Source organism: Vombatus ursinus, unplaced genomic scaffold (assembly GCF_900497805.2).
Source record: "Vombatus ursinus unplaced genomic scaffold, bare-nosed wombat genome assembly UNPS02014797.1, whole genome shotgun sequence".
Taxonomy (NCBI): Eukaryota; Metazoa; Chordata; class Mammalia; order Diprotodontia; family Vombatidae; genus Vombatus; species Vombatus ursinus.
The window spans coordinates 14,746,247-14,761,993 of NW_020954575.1; the positions used below are offsets into that span (position 1 = coordinate 14,746,247).

A 15,747-nucleotide genomic window follows, 5' to 3' on the forward strand; every position below is an offset into this window, starting at 1 on the left:
AGGCAGACATGTAATTTCTAGTAATTTCCAAACCAGACTGCCTGCACTCTAACCCTCTTCCTCTTAGTGGAACTAGGATTCTGCCCCTGGAACCCTGAGCTCTAATAAATGAGCTCTCAGTTTGTCTTGTCTGGAATCAGGCTGCCATGCCACTTCTGGCCATCTCCAAACCTTGCTGCTGCCTGTGTACCATCTTTCTGCCCTTCTGGGTCTAGCCTGGTCCTCTGCTACTGCAACATAAGTTCCTTCAGGACAGGAACTGTCTTGCTTACTTGTATCTATATCTCCAGAGCTGAGCTGGTTGCCTGGCATCTAGTAGGTGATTAATAAATGCTTTTTCATTCCTTTATCTCATCTGTACAGGGAACTCCTTGTGTGGAAGCTATCCTCACCAACGCAGATAGGGATTCTGCAATTTATAGTCTTAGAGAGTTGTCTGGGCCACCGAGAATTTAAGTGACTTGCCCGTAACTCATAGGCAGGACTTGAAACTAACTCCCAAAGTTGGCCCCTTTATCCATCATGACATGCAGCCTTTCTTGATAAGGACCTCAAAGGATTACTCAGTACTCTAATATCTTTAGGGTTGAATTTCTAATCTCAAGCAACATACATACGATCCACATTTGCCAAATGATAAGTAGAATGAATGTTTCTGGAATGAGAACAGGATCATAGCTACAGAGTGGTAGAGATCTTGGAAGCCATCTAGTCCATTCCTTTGCTTCATAGATAAGAAAACTGAGGCCCAGAGAAGGAAAATGATTCACCCAAGGTCACACAAGGAGGAAGTGATAGGGGCAGGACCTGAACACAGAGGCTCAACTCTAGAGCCAGTGCTTTCTACTTTGGGCCACAATCTCTCTTACCCATAGAGCAGTATCCTTAGGAAGAATTCAACCCAAAATTCCAAAAATCTTTCAGTCTTACATGACTAGAGGCAGCTAGGTAGGCTAGTGGAAGGAACACTAGGCCTGGAATCAGGAAGACTTGAGGGCCGATCCAGCCTCAGTCTGGATCTTGCTTATTTCATTTATTTCAATTTATTTCATCTGTATAGGGAACTCCCAGTGTGGAAAAGATACTTTCACTAGGAAGAGCCAAGAAGACCTGGGTTCAAGTCCAGTCTCTGATATATACTGGCTGTGTAATCCTAGGCAAGTTACTTAACCTTTCACTGTCCTAGGCAACTCCCTAAGACTATAAATTTCTGAGAAGGGGCCAGCATGCTTTGGTAGAGGAAATTTCCTCACCTGGCACTTCTCTATACTAATGAAAAAACAAGTCCAGTTCCTAACTCTATATGAAAATATTATATATAGGGAACAGCAATTTGGTGTGTGGATGGAGCTGAGGGGTTCCAGCACCACCTCTGACACCTGTTGGCTGTGTGACCCTGGACAAGTCGCTTAACTCAGTGTTCCAGGCAACTCTAAGACGCTTAAGTGGCAGAACTGGGAGCTGCCTACGCCAATGAAATCACAGGTCCGGACAAAAAAATAGATGTGTGTGCATATATATGCCTGTCTTTTTAGGAATCTAAGCACTGAATATTAAATCAGTCATCTGACCACCACCCCCATTCCACACACACCCTCCCACACCCACACACACTCAGCTTTAGAAGAAAATATTCTTACATCTCTCCCGGCAATACACCTTCTAAAAAATAATAATAATAAGGAGAAGGGGAGAAGGGACAAGGGTGGGGGAGAATGCTGGGTTCAGACTTTATGTCCGTGAAATTAAAAGCCTTTCGTTAAGAGAGTTGTTGCGTTGGAGCTCCAGCAACCGTCGTCATGCCTGTTCTCAGGATATACTACAACTTGTGGGGTAGTTGCTTGTCCACTTTCCTTGAAACAAGCTGGGGGTGCTCCTGAAGTTTCTGGGGGAAGGTGGCCCCATGACTTTTTTTTCCCACCCGTGGCCCCTTAAGTGCTTTGGAAAGTACTCCATCGGGAGGAGACTTTAGAAAGATGGGCGTTTTCATTCGCTGCTTCACTCCTTCCTTGCTCTCGCCCTCCTTTTTCTCTTTTCCTTCTCCCCTTCCTCCCTCCCTTCTTATTCCGCGTCCTACTTCTTCCTCTTCTTTCTCCCCTCTCTTTCCTCCTCTCCCCGCCCTTCTCTCCTTCCTTCTTTCCCTCTTCCCTTTCCTTGTGCCCTCCTCCCTTCTCTCCCGCTCCTCCTCCTTGCTCCCCATTCTCTCTCCTTCCTTGTGGCCCCCTCCCTTTTCTCTCCTCCTCCCATCTCCCTCTCTCTCTCCCTACTCCTTCCTTGTGTCTCCCCCCAACCCTTGCTCCCTCCCATTTCTTCTCTCTCCCCTTTTCCAAACCGGAGTTTGACGTATTCCTCTTAGATACCAAACAACCAATTGCCTGGTTGCTAAGGGGAAAGTTGGCCAATCAGACATCGTTGCTACCTGTGAGTAATATTTTTAGCAAGGGGGGGGCAGTTCCACTCCCTCTGTAACTTCATACATTTCTCTGCTGCAGGTTGTGAAGAAGGCCCACCTCCCTGTTTACCCTCACCCCCTCCAATCACTCCTTTTCCCCTCCCCAATTTTTTTTCCCTTACACACTTCAACTGAAAAAGGTCTTAAAGGAACAGGCTGGTAATACAATACAGGGCATTGACAGGGCGATACCATGTGTTTATTATGTGCACAGAGATAAAAAGGCATTTCTAATACTGGTGCTTGTATAAAAATACTCAGACAGGCCATCCAGCAGAACAGCACTCGGCGTCTCCATTTCTTGAGTGCAAGGGGGCTGGGTTTGACATTTGAAAAAGAAATGTCCTCCTCCGCTCATCTCCAAGGCCAAAGTCATCCCAAACCAATGCTTTTGCTCCTGCGGTTGCCAGGAGGAGACGGACTGACTGCTAGTTGTGGAAAGCAGGAGGCAGTTTAACTGCCACGAGGTATGGGAGCTGGGGTCAGTTGGATGGCCCCTATCCCCACCCCCACCCCAGCAGGTTTGGATTCTGCAGTTGCTCTCTTCCCTCTGGGTGACAGTTGTTTCATCTGGTGGGGGGGGCGGCGGGGGATTAATGATTAATATCATTGCGTGCAAGGGTCCCTGGCACATGGATCCCACCACCTTCCCTCTGGATTGAGGACAGTTCCTCTAAAGGTGGGATTTTCCTAAGCAAGATTCAGTCCCACAGGTGTTGAGTATTTTCCAAGCCTCTCTGCCTCCTCTTCTCTCTCTCCAGTCCCTTTTACTCCCCTGCGGCTTCTTCATCTACTTCTCAATTCCCCTCCCCCATCCTTACCTTCACCCCCCTCCCCCCCCCCACCCCCACCACAGTTCGCTTCCACCCTCAACTCAGCTGGTCTGGTGCCACCCCGCCCCCCCAACTTCTCAGTCTTACTGGCACTCCTTCTGTCCAATCCCGCTTCAAAAACCCTCCTCGCCCTGCCCCCGTTCGTTCCAGAACGTCGGCTCATTGGCCAAATCTCGAGCACCATGGAGTGTGCCCTAACCTCCTCCCTCCTGCACCCCCTCCAAACCCCACCCTCCCCAACTCCTCCGTGCTCCTCTTACGGAGTCAGATTGGCAGGTGGGATCTGACCAATGGCTGAAGGGGGCAGGGCAGGGGTGGAGTGAGGAGCGCTAGGCCTAGGGGCTGTGAGGTTTCGGGGCAGGGAATGGCTACGAAGTCTGGAGCCGAGTGACGCTCCTGGGCGGACGCGGGTGCGTGCCCTCCCCCGGGCGGAGGGAGAGGAGGGGCGGAGAGGGGCGGGGAGAGAAAGGGGCGGGGCTGCTATAAAACGAGAGGCGGGGCGCGCGCCGCGGCAGAAAGAGCGGAGCTCTGGCCCGGGGCGGAGTGGGTAGACTTCGGGGAGAGAATTGGGCTGGGGCATCCGAGTGTGTACCAGGGGGAAGAGACCGCACTTCACCGGACCCCCCCCCGCCCCTGCCGCCACCTCCCCCGACCTCGAAGGAGTCGCCACACGTTTCTGTGGTCCAGCCCCGGGTTCGCTGTTTCTTGCACTCAGCCGGGCCCCTCACTCCCCACCCCGCGCCATCCTCCATCCCGCCCCCGCCCTGCGGCCCGGTCTGTTGTGGAAGCAGCTCCGGAGCAGCCAGTAAGTATTGCGGGGCCGGCGATCCGCCTAGGCTATCCCCTCTCTGCGGCCGGAGGACAGGCGCGGCTTGACTGACTGACCGGACAGCCGCGCGGGGCCCGGGCCAGAGCGTCCCCCCACGACTGACTGACTGACTGCGGACGAAGGGGCTGCAGCGCCAACCCCGGCAGGTCAGCGGAGGGCGACCAGCTGAGGAGACCCCGGGGTCTGGCGGGGGCCCAGGAGCCTCGGGGCGGGGAGGGGCGGCGAGGGGCGGCGGCCGGGTCGGGTTACGGAGGTAACTGAGGAGGAGGGGAGGGAGGCTCGGGCGGGCCGGGTCCCTCGGGCTGAGTGCCCGGGCAGGGGTCAGCCTGGCGGCGGGGCCTCCTCCACACCCCCCCCCCCCTCCCCCCCCCCCGGGCCCCCCCCCCCCCCCCCCCCCCCCCCCGCACCCTCCCTTCCCCCCTCGGCCACCCCCTCCCCCCCTCTGTGCTGCTGCTGGAGGAGCCCGGGCCCCGGGGCTTGTGAGCAGAAATCTAATGAGACCCAACCGGCTGTTTATGTAATTCCTTCTCACTCCCCTCCCAGCTCGGCTTTTAAACTATCTTTCCCCCCGCCCTCACTCCTCCCTTGGGTCCCTCTCCAGAGTCCGGGCTTTAAAAGCCCTGCCGGCCGGAATTTTCTTCTGCCCCGGCCGCCCGGCCCCTTCCAGTGGCTGAGTGTCCTCGGCTGCGCAAGGGGTCCGGGCTGGCGCCTGGGCGAGAGCGGCGAGTGCGGAGAGTTTGGGGGCAGCCGGGGCATAATTCTATGCCCTTTGTTAGCCCGGCTGGGGAGAAATGGAACTGGGCTCTTTCTTACTCTCCACGGCCTTTTCTAGAGGTCCACGGAAAGCCGCCCCGCTGGACCACATCGCTCCCTGTTGTAATTATCTTCTGTTTGCCCTTGATCTTTTCTTATCCCCACCCAGTGCTGATCCAGAAATCGTTTAAAGGTCGGCCGGCCTTACCGTTCAGCCTCTCTGGCTGTTCGCTTATCGTTAGGGGGAGGGTGGTTGCTTTTTAAAATCTGAATAAAATTCAGGAAACACTCCCCGTTAAAACAGAATAATCAATAGAATTTTGAAATTTATTTTTCTTTTGTCAGTGAGTCTCGTAAGGATTTATTTTCAGAATCTGAAAAGATTTTTTGTAATCACAGAGAAACAAGAAGTCCAGGTTAGATTTGTTATGTTTTTCATGGCCTTGTATGTTTAAAAACTGCCACCGATTAGTGAATTCTACCAAATAATACATTTCATTAGTGTTTAATGTAGCCCATGGTTTATTTTAGTAGTATATTGACTTGAAATACTTTTGTAAGTAAAAATAATACAGTGTTTTAATTTCTCAGATTTCTAGATGGTTAATATTAAAACAGAGTTAAACAGTATATACCAATGGGCTAAAAAATAACTAGATCTTTTAAGTTAGTAGATAGAAATGGAAACATTATGGCCAGTCTCTCTAAAGGCAACTCATAGACCATATGTTCAGCTCTGTTTCTAGTAAAACATTTTCTAATGCAAGTTCTGAAGACAGGAAGAGGGCATAATTGTGGCATACTGTATGAGACTACTTCCCAGAGTTATATCTTTACTTAAAGCTAAAAGTTTAAAGTGTCTAATTGAAGTTTACAAATGGGAAGAATGGCAGTTAATAGAGTTTAAAAGGCATTTGACTACCAAATTAACTTTCAAAACCAAATTATTCTTGGATTTATTAATAGTAAATCTGACATATTGCAAAATGTGTGTGATTTAGTTTTATAAATTGTTTGAAGTAAGAATTTGTAATCAGACCTGGCAAATCTGCAGTTATTACCTAGCATTACCCTTTTCTTTTAAATTACAATTTTAAGTGTATGTTTTCTAAATATAGGCCATAAGTTTTGCCATGAAGTTTTGAACTTTAAGGTGGTTTCCAAGTGTGCATATCTGTTTTACATTGATTGTTTCGTAAGCAATTTTGTCCCATTTTCAAAAGTAAAATGCTTTCTTGTTGAGGGGTAAGGAGTGGGCCTTAGGGATTTATCTTACACTTTCCTTATTTGGCTATGTTTGCTTTTGTTTTTTCTTTAAGGAACAAGACTGCTCAAGGTGAAGGATAATAATCTACTAGTACCAGCACTTTGAATGAAATTTTATTTCTTTGCCACAAGCTGAACTTTTTTTTTTGAGGGGGGGTTGAAACACAAACTTAACCTTGTGGCATTGCAGCTATGCAGCTTGAAATCCAAGTAGCACTAAATTTTATTATTTCGTATTTGTACAATAAGCTTCCCAGGCGACGAGTCAACATTTTTGGTGAAGAACTTGAAAGACTTCTTAAAAAGAAATATGAAGGGCACTGGTATCCAGAAAAGCCATACAAAGGATCAGGGTTTAGATGTATACATATAGGGGATAAAGTGGACCCAGTGATTGAACAAGCATCCAAAGAGAGTGGTCTGGACATTGATGATGTTCGTGGAAACCTGCCCCAGGATCTTAGTGTTTGGATCGACCCATTTGAGGTTTCATACCAAATTGGTGAAAAGGGACCAGTGAAGGTGCTTTATGTGGATGATAATAATGAAAATGGATGCGAGTTGGATAAGGAGATCAAAAACAGCTTTAATCCAGAGGCCCAGGTGTTTATGCCGATAAATGACCCAGCTTCATCAGTGTCCAGCTCTCCATCTCCTCCCTTTGGTCACTCTGCTGCTGTAAGTCCTACTTTCATGCCCCGATCCACTCAGCCTTTAACCTTTACCACTGCCACTTTTGCTGCCACCAAGTTTGGCTCGACCAAAATGAAAAATAGTGGCCGTAGCAACAAGGTTGCACGCACTTCTCCCACCAACCTGGGCTTGAATGTGAATGACCTTTTGAAGCAGAAAGCCATTTCTTCCTCAATGCACTCTCTCTACGGGCTTGGCCTGGGCAGCCAGCAGCAGCCACAGCAACAGCAGCAGCAGCAGCAGCAGCAGCAGCAGCAGCCATCACAGCAGCAGCAGCAACAGCAGAAGACCTCTGCTCTCTCCCCTAATGCAAAGGAGTTTATTTTCCCTAATATGCAGGGTCAAGGTAGTAACAATGGAATGTTCCCAGGTGACAGCCCCCTTAACCTCAGTCCTCTCCAATACAGTAATGCCTTTGATATGTTTGCGGCCTATGGAGGCCTCAACGAGAAGTCTTTTGTGGATGGCTTGAATTTTAGCTTAAATAACATGCAGTATTCTAACCAGCAATTCCAGCCAGTTATGGCTAACTAAAAAAATGTTATTGTACAAGTTGAAATGCACGTGCCCGAGGGGGCATTTTTTTTCACCCCCTTGAGATTTTTTTTAAAGCTTGTAGTATGGAAACATTCAAGCTTGGTTACATAAACAACATGCATCGTTTTTTCATTTGCCAACCAAGCACAAAGTTATTTTATACTGACTGTACATTTTAAAGTATACTCTCAAATATGGCCTCTTACAGTATTTAAGATATAGCAAGGACATGGCTAATTTTTTTTATAAAAAATTGGCACTAATAAGTGGGTTTATTGGTCTTTTCTAATTGTATAATTTAATTTAGTACAAAGTTTGTAAAATATCAGAGTATATATATTGTTTCTACTACATGGTATTGCATTTATATCTTTTTACTACAGTGATCTGTGACAGCTCCAGCAGCTTCATGTTGTATTTTTTTTTACTGAAATTGTAAAATATCCATCTTAAAGACATCAACTATTCTAAAAATTGTGTACAGAATATTCCTTAGTGGTGGAATTAAAATGTACGAATATTTGCTTTTTAAAAAAAAACAAATTGTATTTTCTGTTAAAAGTTTAAAGATTTTTGCTATATATTATGGAAGAAAATGTAATCGTAAATATTAATTTTGTACCTACATTGTGCAATACTTGAAGAAAACGGTATAAAAGTATTTTGAGTCAGTGTCTTACATGTTGAGGGACTGAAATAGTTTATATTAAGTTTGTATTAAAATTCTTTAAAATTAAATCCCTACTGTGGTCTTTGTTTTTACTGTTGTGCTAAAGATCTGAGCTCTGTAGTTACTGTGTTATAAGTGCTAATGATGCAGAAAGGACTGACTCATTGTATCACAAAGGAATGACAAAAGAGATTGGTGTACCATAGCTGTACCTTGCAGTCCATAAATAAAATGGGCCTTTTGAAGCACATAGCCAGAGTAACTACTTGGGATAGTTTTCTTTTTTAATACGTTTTCTAGGCATAGCTGGCTATGTACCAACTTTATTGATCCAGCTCTCCACCTCATTTCCCCATCCACCCCAGTGGGAAAAATAGACTTAGAGATGTGTTAAGGCTCTGAACTTTTAAATTTAGATGACAAAGATTTAAAATAGTGTTGAAGTAAGATATGACCTGACCTATCTAGGAAAGATTCAAATGATAAACTTTAATTCACTTCCAAATGGAATTAGTTATCCTAAGGAGGTAAGACCAGTAATATCAGCACAGAAGATTAATAGCTCAGAAACCAAAACAACTGAAAGCTTCATTTTTATTAAAGTTGATTTGTTTATAAATGACATTTACAGTTGCTAGACAAGGTCCAGTGGGGCTAAAAGATTTATTAAATCATTCATACTCTTAAAAGCTGCAGAAACTTCCAGTTTTGTTTTGTCAATTTCCCAAAAGTAAGTTAGTATATTGATTTCACTTGGAAACGCTTTGTTGGTTGGCAGTATTGTATTGATAATGATTCTATCTGATAGTATTGTAAATTCTATTGATTTACTTTGACCATAATAGGTTTTAGGGAATTTTCTTGGGAACAAACAAGTTACAGGGGGATAGTCACTCAATTCTTAATTTTATTGGCAGTTGGATGGGGAATTGACATGATTTGAGTGAAAAATCCATTAAATAGAAATGCCACATTTTCTTGGCACCTTGTTTGTAAGAAATATTGTCTAGGTTACCAGTGAAATAAATTTGGTCTCAAGTTAGTTCTTTGGACACACTTCTACAAAAGCCTTTTGTTAATTAGCTATACAGTTTAGTGTTAAAAGTTTGTTTTCAGAAAACAAGTGCTGGAAATAAGAGCTGTTCCATCAGCACCATGGTGAGATCTTTGTCCTAAAATGGACAGAATGAGGTTATGATGAAGTATTGGAATAGTAAGTAGAACAGGCAGAGGTGGTCTGCCAACACTATCACTTGTGTTATTTTCTGATCACAGTAGTTCAACAACCATACGAGAATAAGCATGATAATCGTTGTCAGCACTAGTCTATTCCAGAGACCCGTAGTTATGTTAGGTTGGCTTTGAAGGAAGCCAGATCTATTAGAAATAAGAATAGTACAAGTTAATCCATAAATCCTGATTTTGAAAATGACACTCATGCTTAATACCTAGTAATTACACATAGCTTTTAAACTAATTTTTTAAAAAAACCATATATGTTAGGATTTGTGGTACTTAATATGTACATGTATGATAGTACATATTTTCAGGGAGTTTTGTGTTTTTTATTTTAATGTAAAAAATTTCCAAACTTTTATCAGTTACCTATATGTATGTGCTAGGAACTTAGATAACAAGAATTAGTCTCATTTTTTTTCTTTTAAAGCCCTTCCAAGAAAACTTATGAAATTGGTCAGAGTTTGGTGTTCTCCAAATCAGTTCCTTGGGAACATAAAAATTTTTTTGGAAAAGAGGATGCTTTGCAGATGGAGAATAAAAGCCCCCTTTTTATATTCTTTCTGCTCCTCAGGGGAAAAAAAATTTTTCTTAAAACAAAGCACCTGCTAGCATATCTTAGAAAATGTTTCACAGTGATAATACAAAGTTGCTTAAGAAAACTGAACACTTCTAAAACCCCAGCTTTAATTGGGAACCTTTGAAAGCATTCAAATATATTTTTGTGACCTTAGTTTTAGTTCTAAGTCTCTTTCCATCATTCATGAATCTTTGGCTGAGTCTTAGTTGCTTTTTCCTCTGCGTGGAGACCTTATTTTGGTTGATAGAACAATGATTTAATTATGATTTAATAGGCCTTTATGATTCTTTTACCTAGTGACTATTACTATAGCAATCTCTGAATGCCAAGGATTTCAGTCATTGTTTAACTTAAATATTCTGTGACCTGATATTGTAAATGCTAGCTCAGGAAAGAGTAAGGAAGATGTTAGACCAAAGGCAGTGTAGATTACTAGACTTAAGGTTGTTTCTTTTCTGTTCATACAATTTCCCATCTTAAAGTATGTCTGAGTTCAAAACTTAGTTCTGATATGTCGTGGTTCAAGTACTCATCAGATCTTTCATGGGTGAGCACTTTAAATACTGTTTGGTACTGAGATACAATCTTAGAAAATTCCGGGACTTGGATTATTTTGAAATAGGTCCCCATGACATGTATAAATGGAAAAAACTAGTCTCTGGCTATACTTAAGGTAATGGAGTCAACTGCCTGTAATGGTAACTTCTACCCCACCCTTTCCCTATACAAACAGAAAATAGCATAGGCATTGCACATCTGACGTATATCCTCACTGGACTAGAATGCATGCTTTTGTCAGAAGCAGGATAACAGCTATAGGGCAAAATCAGATAAGAGGACAAAGCAAGTTTGCAAAGTTAAGCAGCTCTTATTAGAACACAAATATGCAATTTAGCCAGGATGGAATATATCCAATTATCCTGTTTAGTATATCAATTATATTGCTCTTACGTCTGCCCCAGGATGACAGTTTAGATCAACTGTCTTCTGTTCAAGTTGAATCATATCAGAGAAAGACATTACCTTCCTATGCCTAAGGGATACATCATCATATGGTATACTGCTTCTCTCATGTAAACAGTTGGAAAACGAGTAGTTTGAAACCCATTTCAAATGAATTGTGATTTTAATTACACCATTTTAACAATTTCTAATAGCTTGTCACAAGAGAATATTACTGTCTAAAACAGTGAATTGAACGAAAGCACCAATAATTTGAGGAAGATGTTTTAAGTTAGTTTACTTTAACCCTTTCCACTTTAATACACTAAATTCAACCTTTCCTTCTCTCAGTCTGCTTCTGAAGTTTATATTCAGAATACACTCCATAGAACCAGAATGAAGACCATAAACCTGGCCCTATAACTTCTGAGAAAGATGACATCGAAGTCAATTAAGCCTTGCCATATTGTTTCCCCTCCTTCATTACTGATTGATAACAGTGTGGATAGAATTAAAGTTTCGAAAAGTAGGGCCTTCCAACATGTAGCTTGCACCTTCAATTCTGAAATGATTTTCAATAATCACCTGTTAACAGCAAACCTCATCCTTCTACAAATGTTCTGGCAGGTTGCTTGCCTTTTTGGAAATGGGATCAAATACCTTTTCAGGGTCCCTTTCTCACAGTGATTAAAAAAAATGATTTAGAACTCAAGACATCTTGATTTAACAAGAAAATTGAGCACATTCAGAAGTATAAATTTAAAGATTAATATTTGTGATTACTGTTTAGTGTAATGCTGCTACTAGGTTTGTGAATTTAATCTTCACAGTAAAACTGAAACTGTTTTGAAAATTCTCAGGGGAAGTTCTAGGGTCAAACCCTGGAACAATGAACTATTCAGATACATTGGTTGTACTGGAATTTGTATCAAATGTTACTTGAAATAATTGGACCATTGGATGGGACCAAGAAATATTGCTGCCAATTTTGTCATAAAAATTTTTTGATATGTATTTAATAAAGAAGGAGTTTGCATTATATAAACCTTTTAAAAGGCTCGCTTTAAATTTTAGAGTCTTGGAAAGAGCCATTTGAAAGTTCTGAGTTTCTTTTGATGGCTAAAACTAAAATCAGTATTGCTAATTTAAGGCCATCACAAAATGTCATTTTAAATGTTTTAAAAGGAAAAGAATTAAAATATGAATATTTAGCCCATCCCAGTAGACTGGTCAACCTTTAGTCTAACATCTTATTCTTCCTGGTTAAACAGCTTGATATGTCTCCTTCCATTCTTCAATTTTGTAGAGAGCCATCAATGGACAGAACAATGGGCCTTGAGTCAGAAAGCCTCGAGTTCAAATGTAGCCTCAGACACTTACTAGTTGTGTGACCCTGGGCAAGTCACAGCTTCCTTGATTGTAAAATAGGGATAATAACAGCATTTACTTCACAGGGTCATTGTGAGGGGCAAATAAGACTATTTTGTAAATCACTTAGTACAGAGCCATGCCATGCTATATAAATATTTTTTCCCTTCCTCTTCATAGACCTTTGAAGTATATGTATCAGCAATTATAATCTGTAAAACAGGAATAATGATACTGACATGCATCCCTGAAGAGTCATGAGGAACAGAAATCGAAGTTTGAATCCCGGCTCTCTGTGTGACCTTGCCTTCGGTTTCCTCTTCTGTAAAAAGAAGAGACTAGACTCTTTGCGAAGGGCCTTTCTATCTCTCAAACTGTGAACATATGTATACCTTACTATGAAGGGTAGTTGAAGGCCAACATTGTCAAGAATCTGCAATAGGTCTAGAGGCCAGCCATCCTTCAGTGTTTGCCCTCCCTTAGATTTCAATCTAAAAAGCAAATGAATTTCACAGCCTGCATTTTGCAGCTATCAAGTCACCTAACATCTTGCTGTCCAATCAGCTGTCTGAATCAAAATCAAAGTTCTGTTTAGAGCAGTGACATCCTAGAGTATTCTATTCAGATTTCAGTAATAAATATCTCTGAGTTTGTATTTCTGGTTTTGAAGCAGATGAAGCAAACAGATGTTTCAGCATTCTTTTTCGTAACATCAGCAAGTTGATTTCAATTGAATGTTACAATGCTGGCTGCAGTCCTCTTGTGAGCTGGAGCAGCAAAAAAAAAAAAAGAAGAAAAAGAAAAAAAGTTACTAAATTGAGATGCCATATATTGTTGAGATAGTTGTGTAAAGACAAATTATACTGGCCCAGGAAGAGGAGTAAAGTGTAGCTCTGTTTGTCTGTGTCTGTCATGTGTGTAATTGCATCTGCTTTTTTTTTTTTAACAAAAGTAAGAAGTTTTCGTTAGAAAAGAGAAAAACATTGAAGACTTGAAAGGAAAAACACATTCCTTCTGGCATTTCGAGTACTTTACCTCACTGATCAAATATGATCAGTGTGCAGAACAGAGAACAGGTGTAAAATATTTTTAGAAAAACCTTGGCATATACTATAGGCGTTATCCCTTTGATTTGTCCTCTCCTTGTGCATATTTCAGGAATAATTGTGGTGCCACCACCCAGACAAGACAGGCTGGTCATTGCTTTTATTTCTTATTCTTGGGTGCTTGATGTCAGATTCCAGAGGAGCAAATTAAGGGAAAGGATGACATGAAAGCTACTTCCCTCTCAGCCATGGGGTCATGGCTATTTTTAACTACTTGTTATCTGTCTGCCCCTTTTTCAGCTTTTCTAGGTTCTTTTTCTTTTCCTTCCTGAGCCCTGAGGACCCGTGTTTCAAGGATTGGAATAGGAACAAGGCAAGAGGCTGATATTGTAGCTGGTTCAGTGTTTAGAATCCTGTTCTCTTCCTGATTGAATAGACTGTTGTCACCCGAAGATGGATTAAAATGTCCCTGATCTCATGGTTTCCCCTTTTCAAGTATAGCGTTGCCACGGGCTAGATCATGCCACAGACCTCAGCCTATTTCTTTCATTTCAGACTAGATGCACGTGCTTCCTTCTGACCCTGTTCCCCTTTCTTCCCTTTCTCTTCCCGTTATCATTGCTCCCCCACCAAAAAAAAACAAAACACCAGTTATCAAAGGGTCAGGTATGAGGCCCTAATGCAAGGGTTCTTAACCTGGAATCTGTGAACTTGCTTAATATTCTGATAACTGAATTTCAATATTATTGGCTCACTTCGTAACCCAATGTATTTTATCTTACTCCTTTAAAAACATTATTTTCAGAAGGGGTCTGTAGGCTTCCCCAGATTGCCAAAAGGGCCCTTGGTACAGACAAAACAAAACAAAAATAAAAAAACCGTTAAAGACCCTTGCATTCATGACATTCATCTGCTCTGGTCAAGCAGATATTCTGTTCTCCAGCCTCTCTGATCTCCTTTGGAAGGGAATTTGCCTTTGTGGAACAATACCTGTTTTAGATCCTCATAATCACTTTGGCCCTGGCACCTTTTCTCCTGTTGGTAATACTTTTCAGGAAATATGATGGGGACTACTAAGTCACTTCTATGAAAAGCCAAAGTTATCAGAAACCTCTTGCCAGTTCACTTTCTCTAGAGAGCAAAGGATGACCAGGAGCTCTTTGACAAAAGCCTTTAGGAGCCTCTAAATTCCTCTATAAGCAACAACAAAGATATAATTGGGAAATTTAGGATTGTATTCTTTAAATTTTAAAAAGGATGGTGTCAATAGATGGAGGACAGAATTTTATTTTTATTATTTAAGAGAGAATATTCAAATTTCCTTTTGTTTTTTTACAGTGGTCTACTTAGCAGATAATCTCATTGACTTTTAAAATTTTACTTTTATTTCATTAAATATGTTCCAATTACATGTAAATAAAATTTTAATAATAATTTGAAAAAATTTTAAGTTCCAAATTCTCTCCTTCCCTTCTCCTCCCCCCTCCTTGAAAAGAAAAGCAATTTAATATCAATTATACATGGGAAGTCACATAAAACATTTCCATATTAGTCATGTTGCAAAAAAAAATGCAGACAAAACAATAAAAAGAGAGTTGTTGTTTTTTTAAGTATGCTTCAATTTGCATTCAGAATTCATCAATTCTTTCTCTGGGGATAGATAACGTTTTTCATTATGTTGTTCAATCCTGTCTGACTCTCTATGGCCCAGTGGACCATATCACACCAATACTGTCCATGGGGTTTTCTTGGCAAAAATACTGGAGTGGTTTGCCATTTCCTTCTCCAGTGGATTAAGGCAAGCCATGACTAAATGACTTGTCCAGGGTCATATAGCTTGTAAGTGTCTAAGATCACATTTGAACTCAGGTCTTCCTGACTCTAAGTCCAGCACTCTATCCACTGAGCCACCTAGCTGCCTCCTTTTCATCATGGGTCCTTTGAAATTGTCTTGGGTCATTGTCTTGATCAGAGTAACTAAGTCTTTCACAACTGATCATCCTTACAATATTGCTGTTACTGTGTTCAATGTTCTGGTTATTTCACTTTGTATGAGTTCATCTGAGTATTCCCAGGCTTTTTCTGAAACCATGCTGCTCTGCATTTCTTATCGCATGATAGTATTCCATCACAATCATCATATACCACGACTTGTTCAGCCATTGCCCAACTGATGGGCATCCCTTCCATTTCTAATTATTTGGCACCACAAAAAGAGCTGATATAAATATTTTTGTACAAAGAGGTCCTTTTTCCTTTTCTTTGATCTCTTTGGGATACAGAGCTAGTAGTTGTATTGCTGGGTCAAAGGGTATGCATGGTTTTATAGCCCTTTGGATAAAGTTCCAAACCATTCTCCAGAATGGTTGGAGTAGTTCACAACTCCACCAACAGTGAGTTAGCATCCTAATTTGTCCACATCCCCTTCAGCATTTGTCATTTTCCTTTTCTGCCATGTTACCCATTCTGATAGATGTGAAGTGGTATCTCAAGAGTTGTTTTCATCTTTATTTCTCCAATCAGTTGTGATTTAGAGCATTTT

The 15,747-nt window shown here is 41.8% G+C and overlaps 1 protein-coding gene across 2 annotated transcripts; it reads left to right on the top strand.

Annotated features, from left to right (window-relative positions):
• The first annotated feature begins 3,814 nt into the window (after window positions 1-3,814).
• TOB1 (transducer of ERBB2, 1) lies at window positions 3,815-8,101 on the top strand. Of its 2 annotated transcripts, none has more exons than XM_027870256.1 (2): window positions 3,815-4,090; window positions 6,187-8,101. In XM_027870256.1, exon 2 carries the CDS (start codon window positions 6,326-6,328, stop codon window positions 7,358-7,360), a length of 1,035 nt encoding a protein of 344 aa, XP_027726057.1. In that variant the 5' UTR covers window positions 3,815-4,090; window positions 6,187-6,325; the 3' UTR covers window positions 7,361-8,101. The 2 variants fall into 2 exon arrangements, with proteins under 2 accessions (XP_027726057.1, XP_027726058.1); XM_027870257.1 differs by lacking the exon at window positions 3,815-4,090 and adding an exon at window positions 4,153-4,260.
• The last annotated feature ends 7,646 nt before the right edge of the window (window positions 8,102-15,747 follow it).

Bases quoted from the DNA above. Each gene is read 5' to 3' on its own strand.
- TOB1 (XM_027870256.1), top strand. From the start codon at position 6,326: ATGCAGCTTGAAATCCAAGTAGCACTAAATTTTATTATTTCGTATTTG.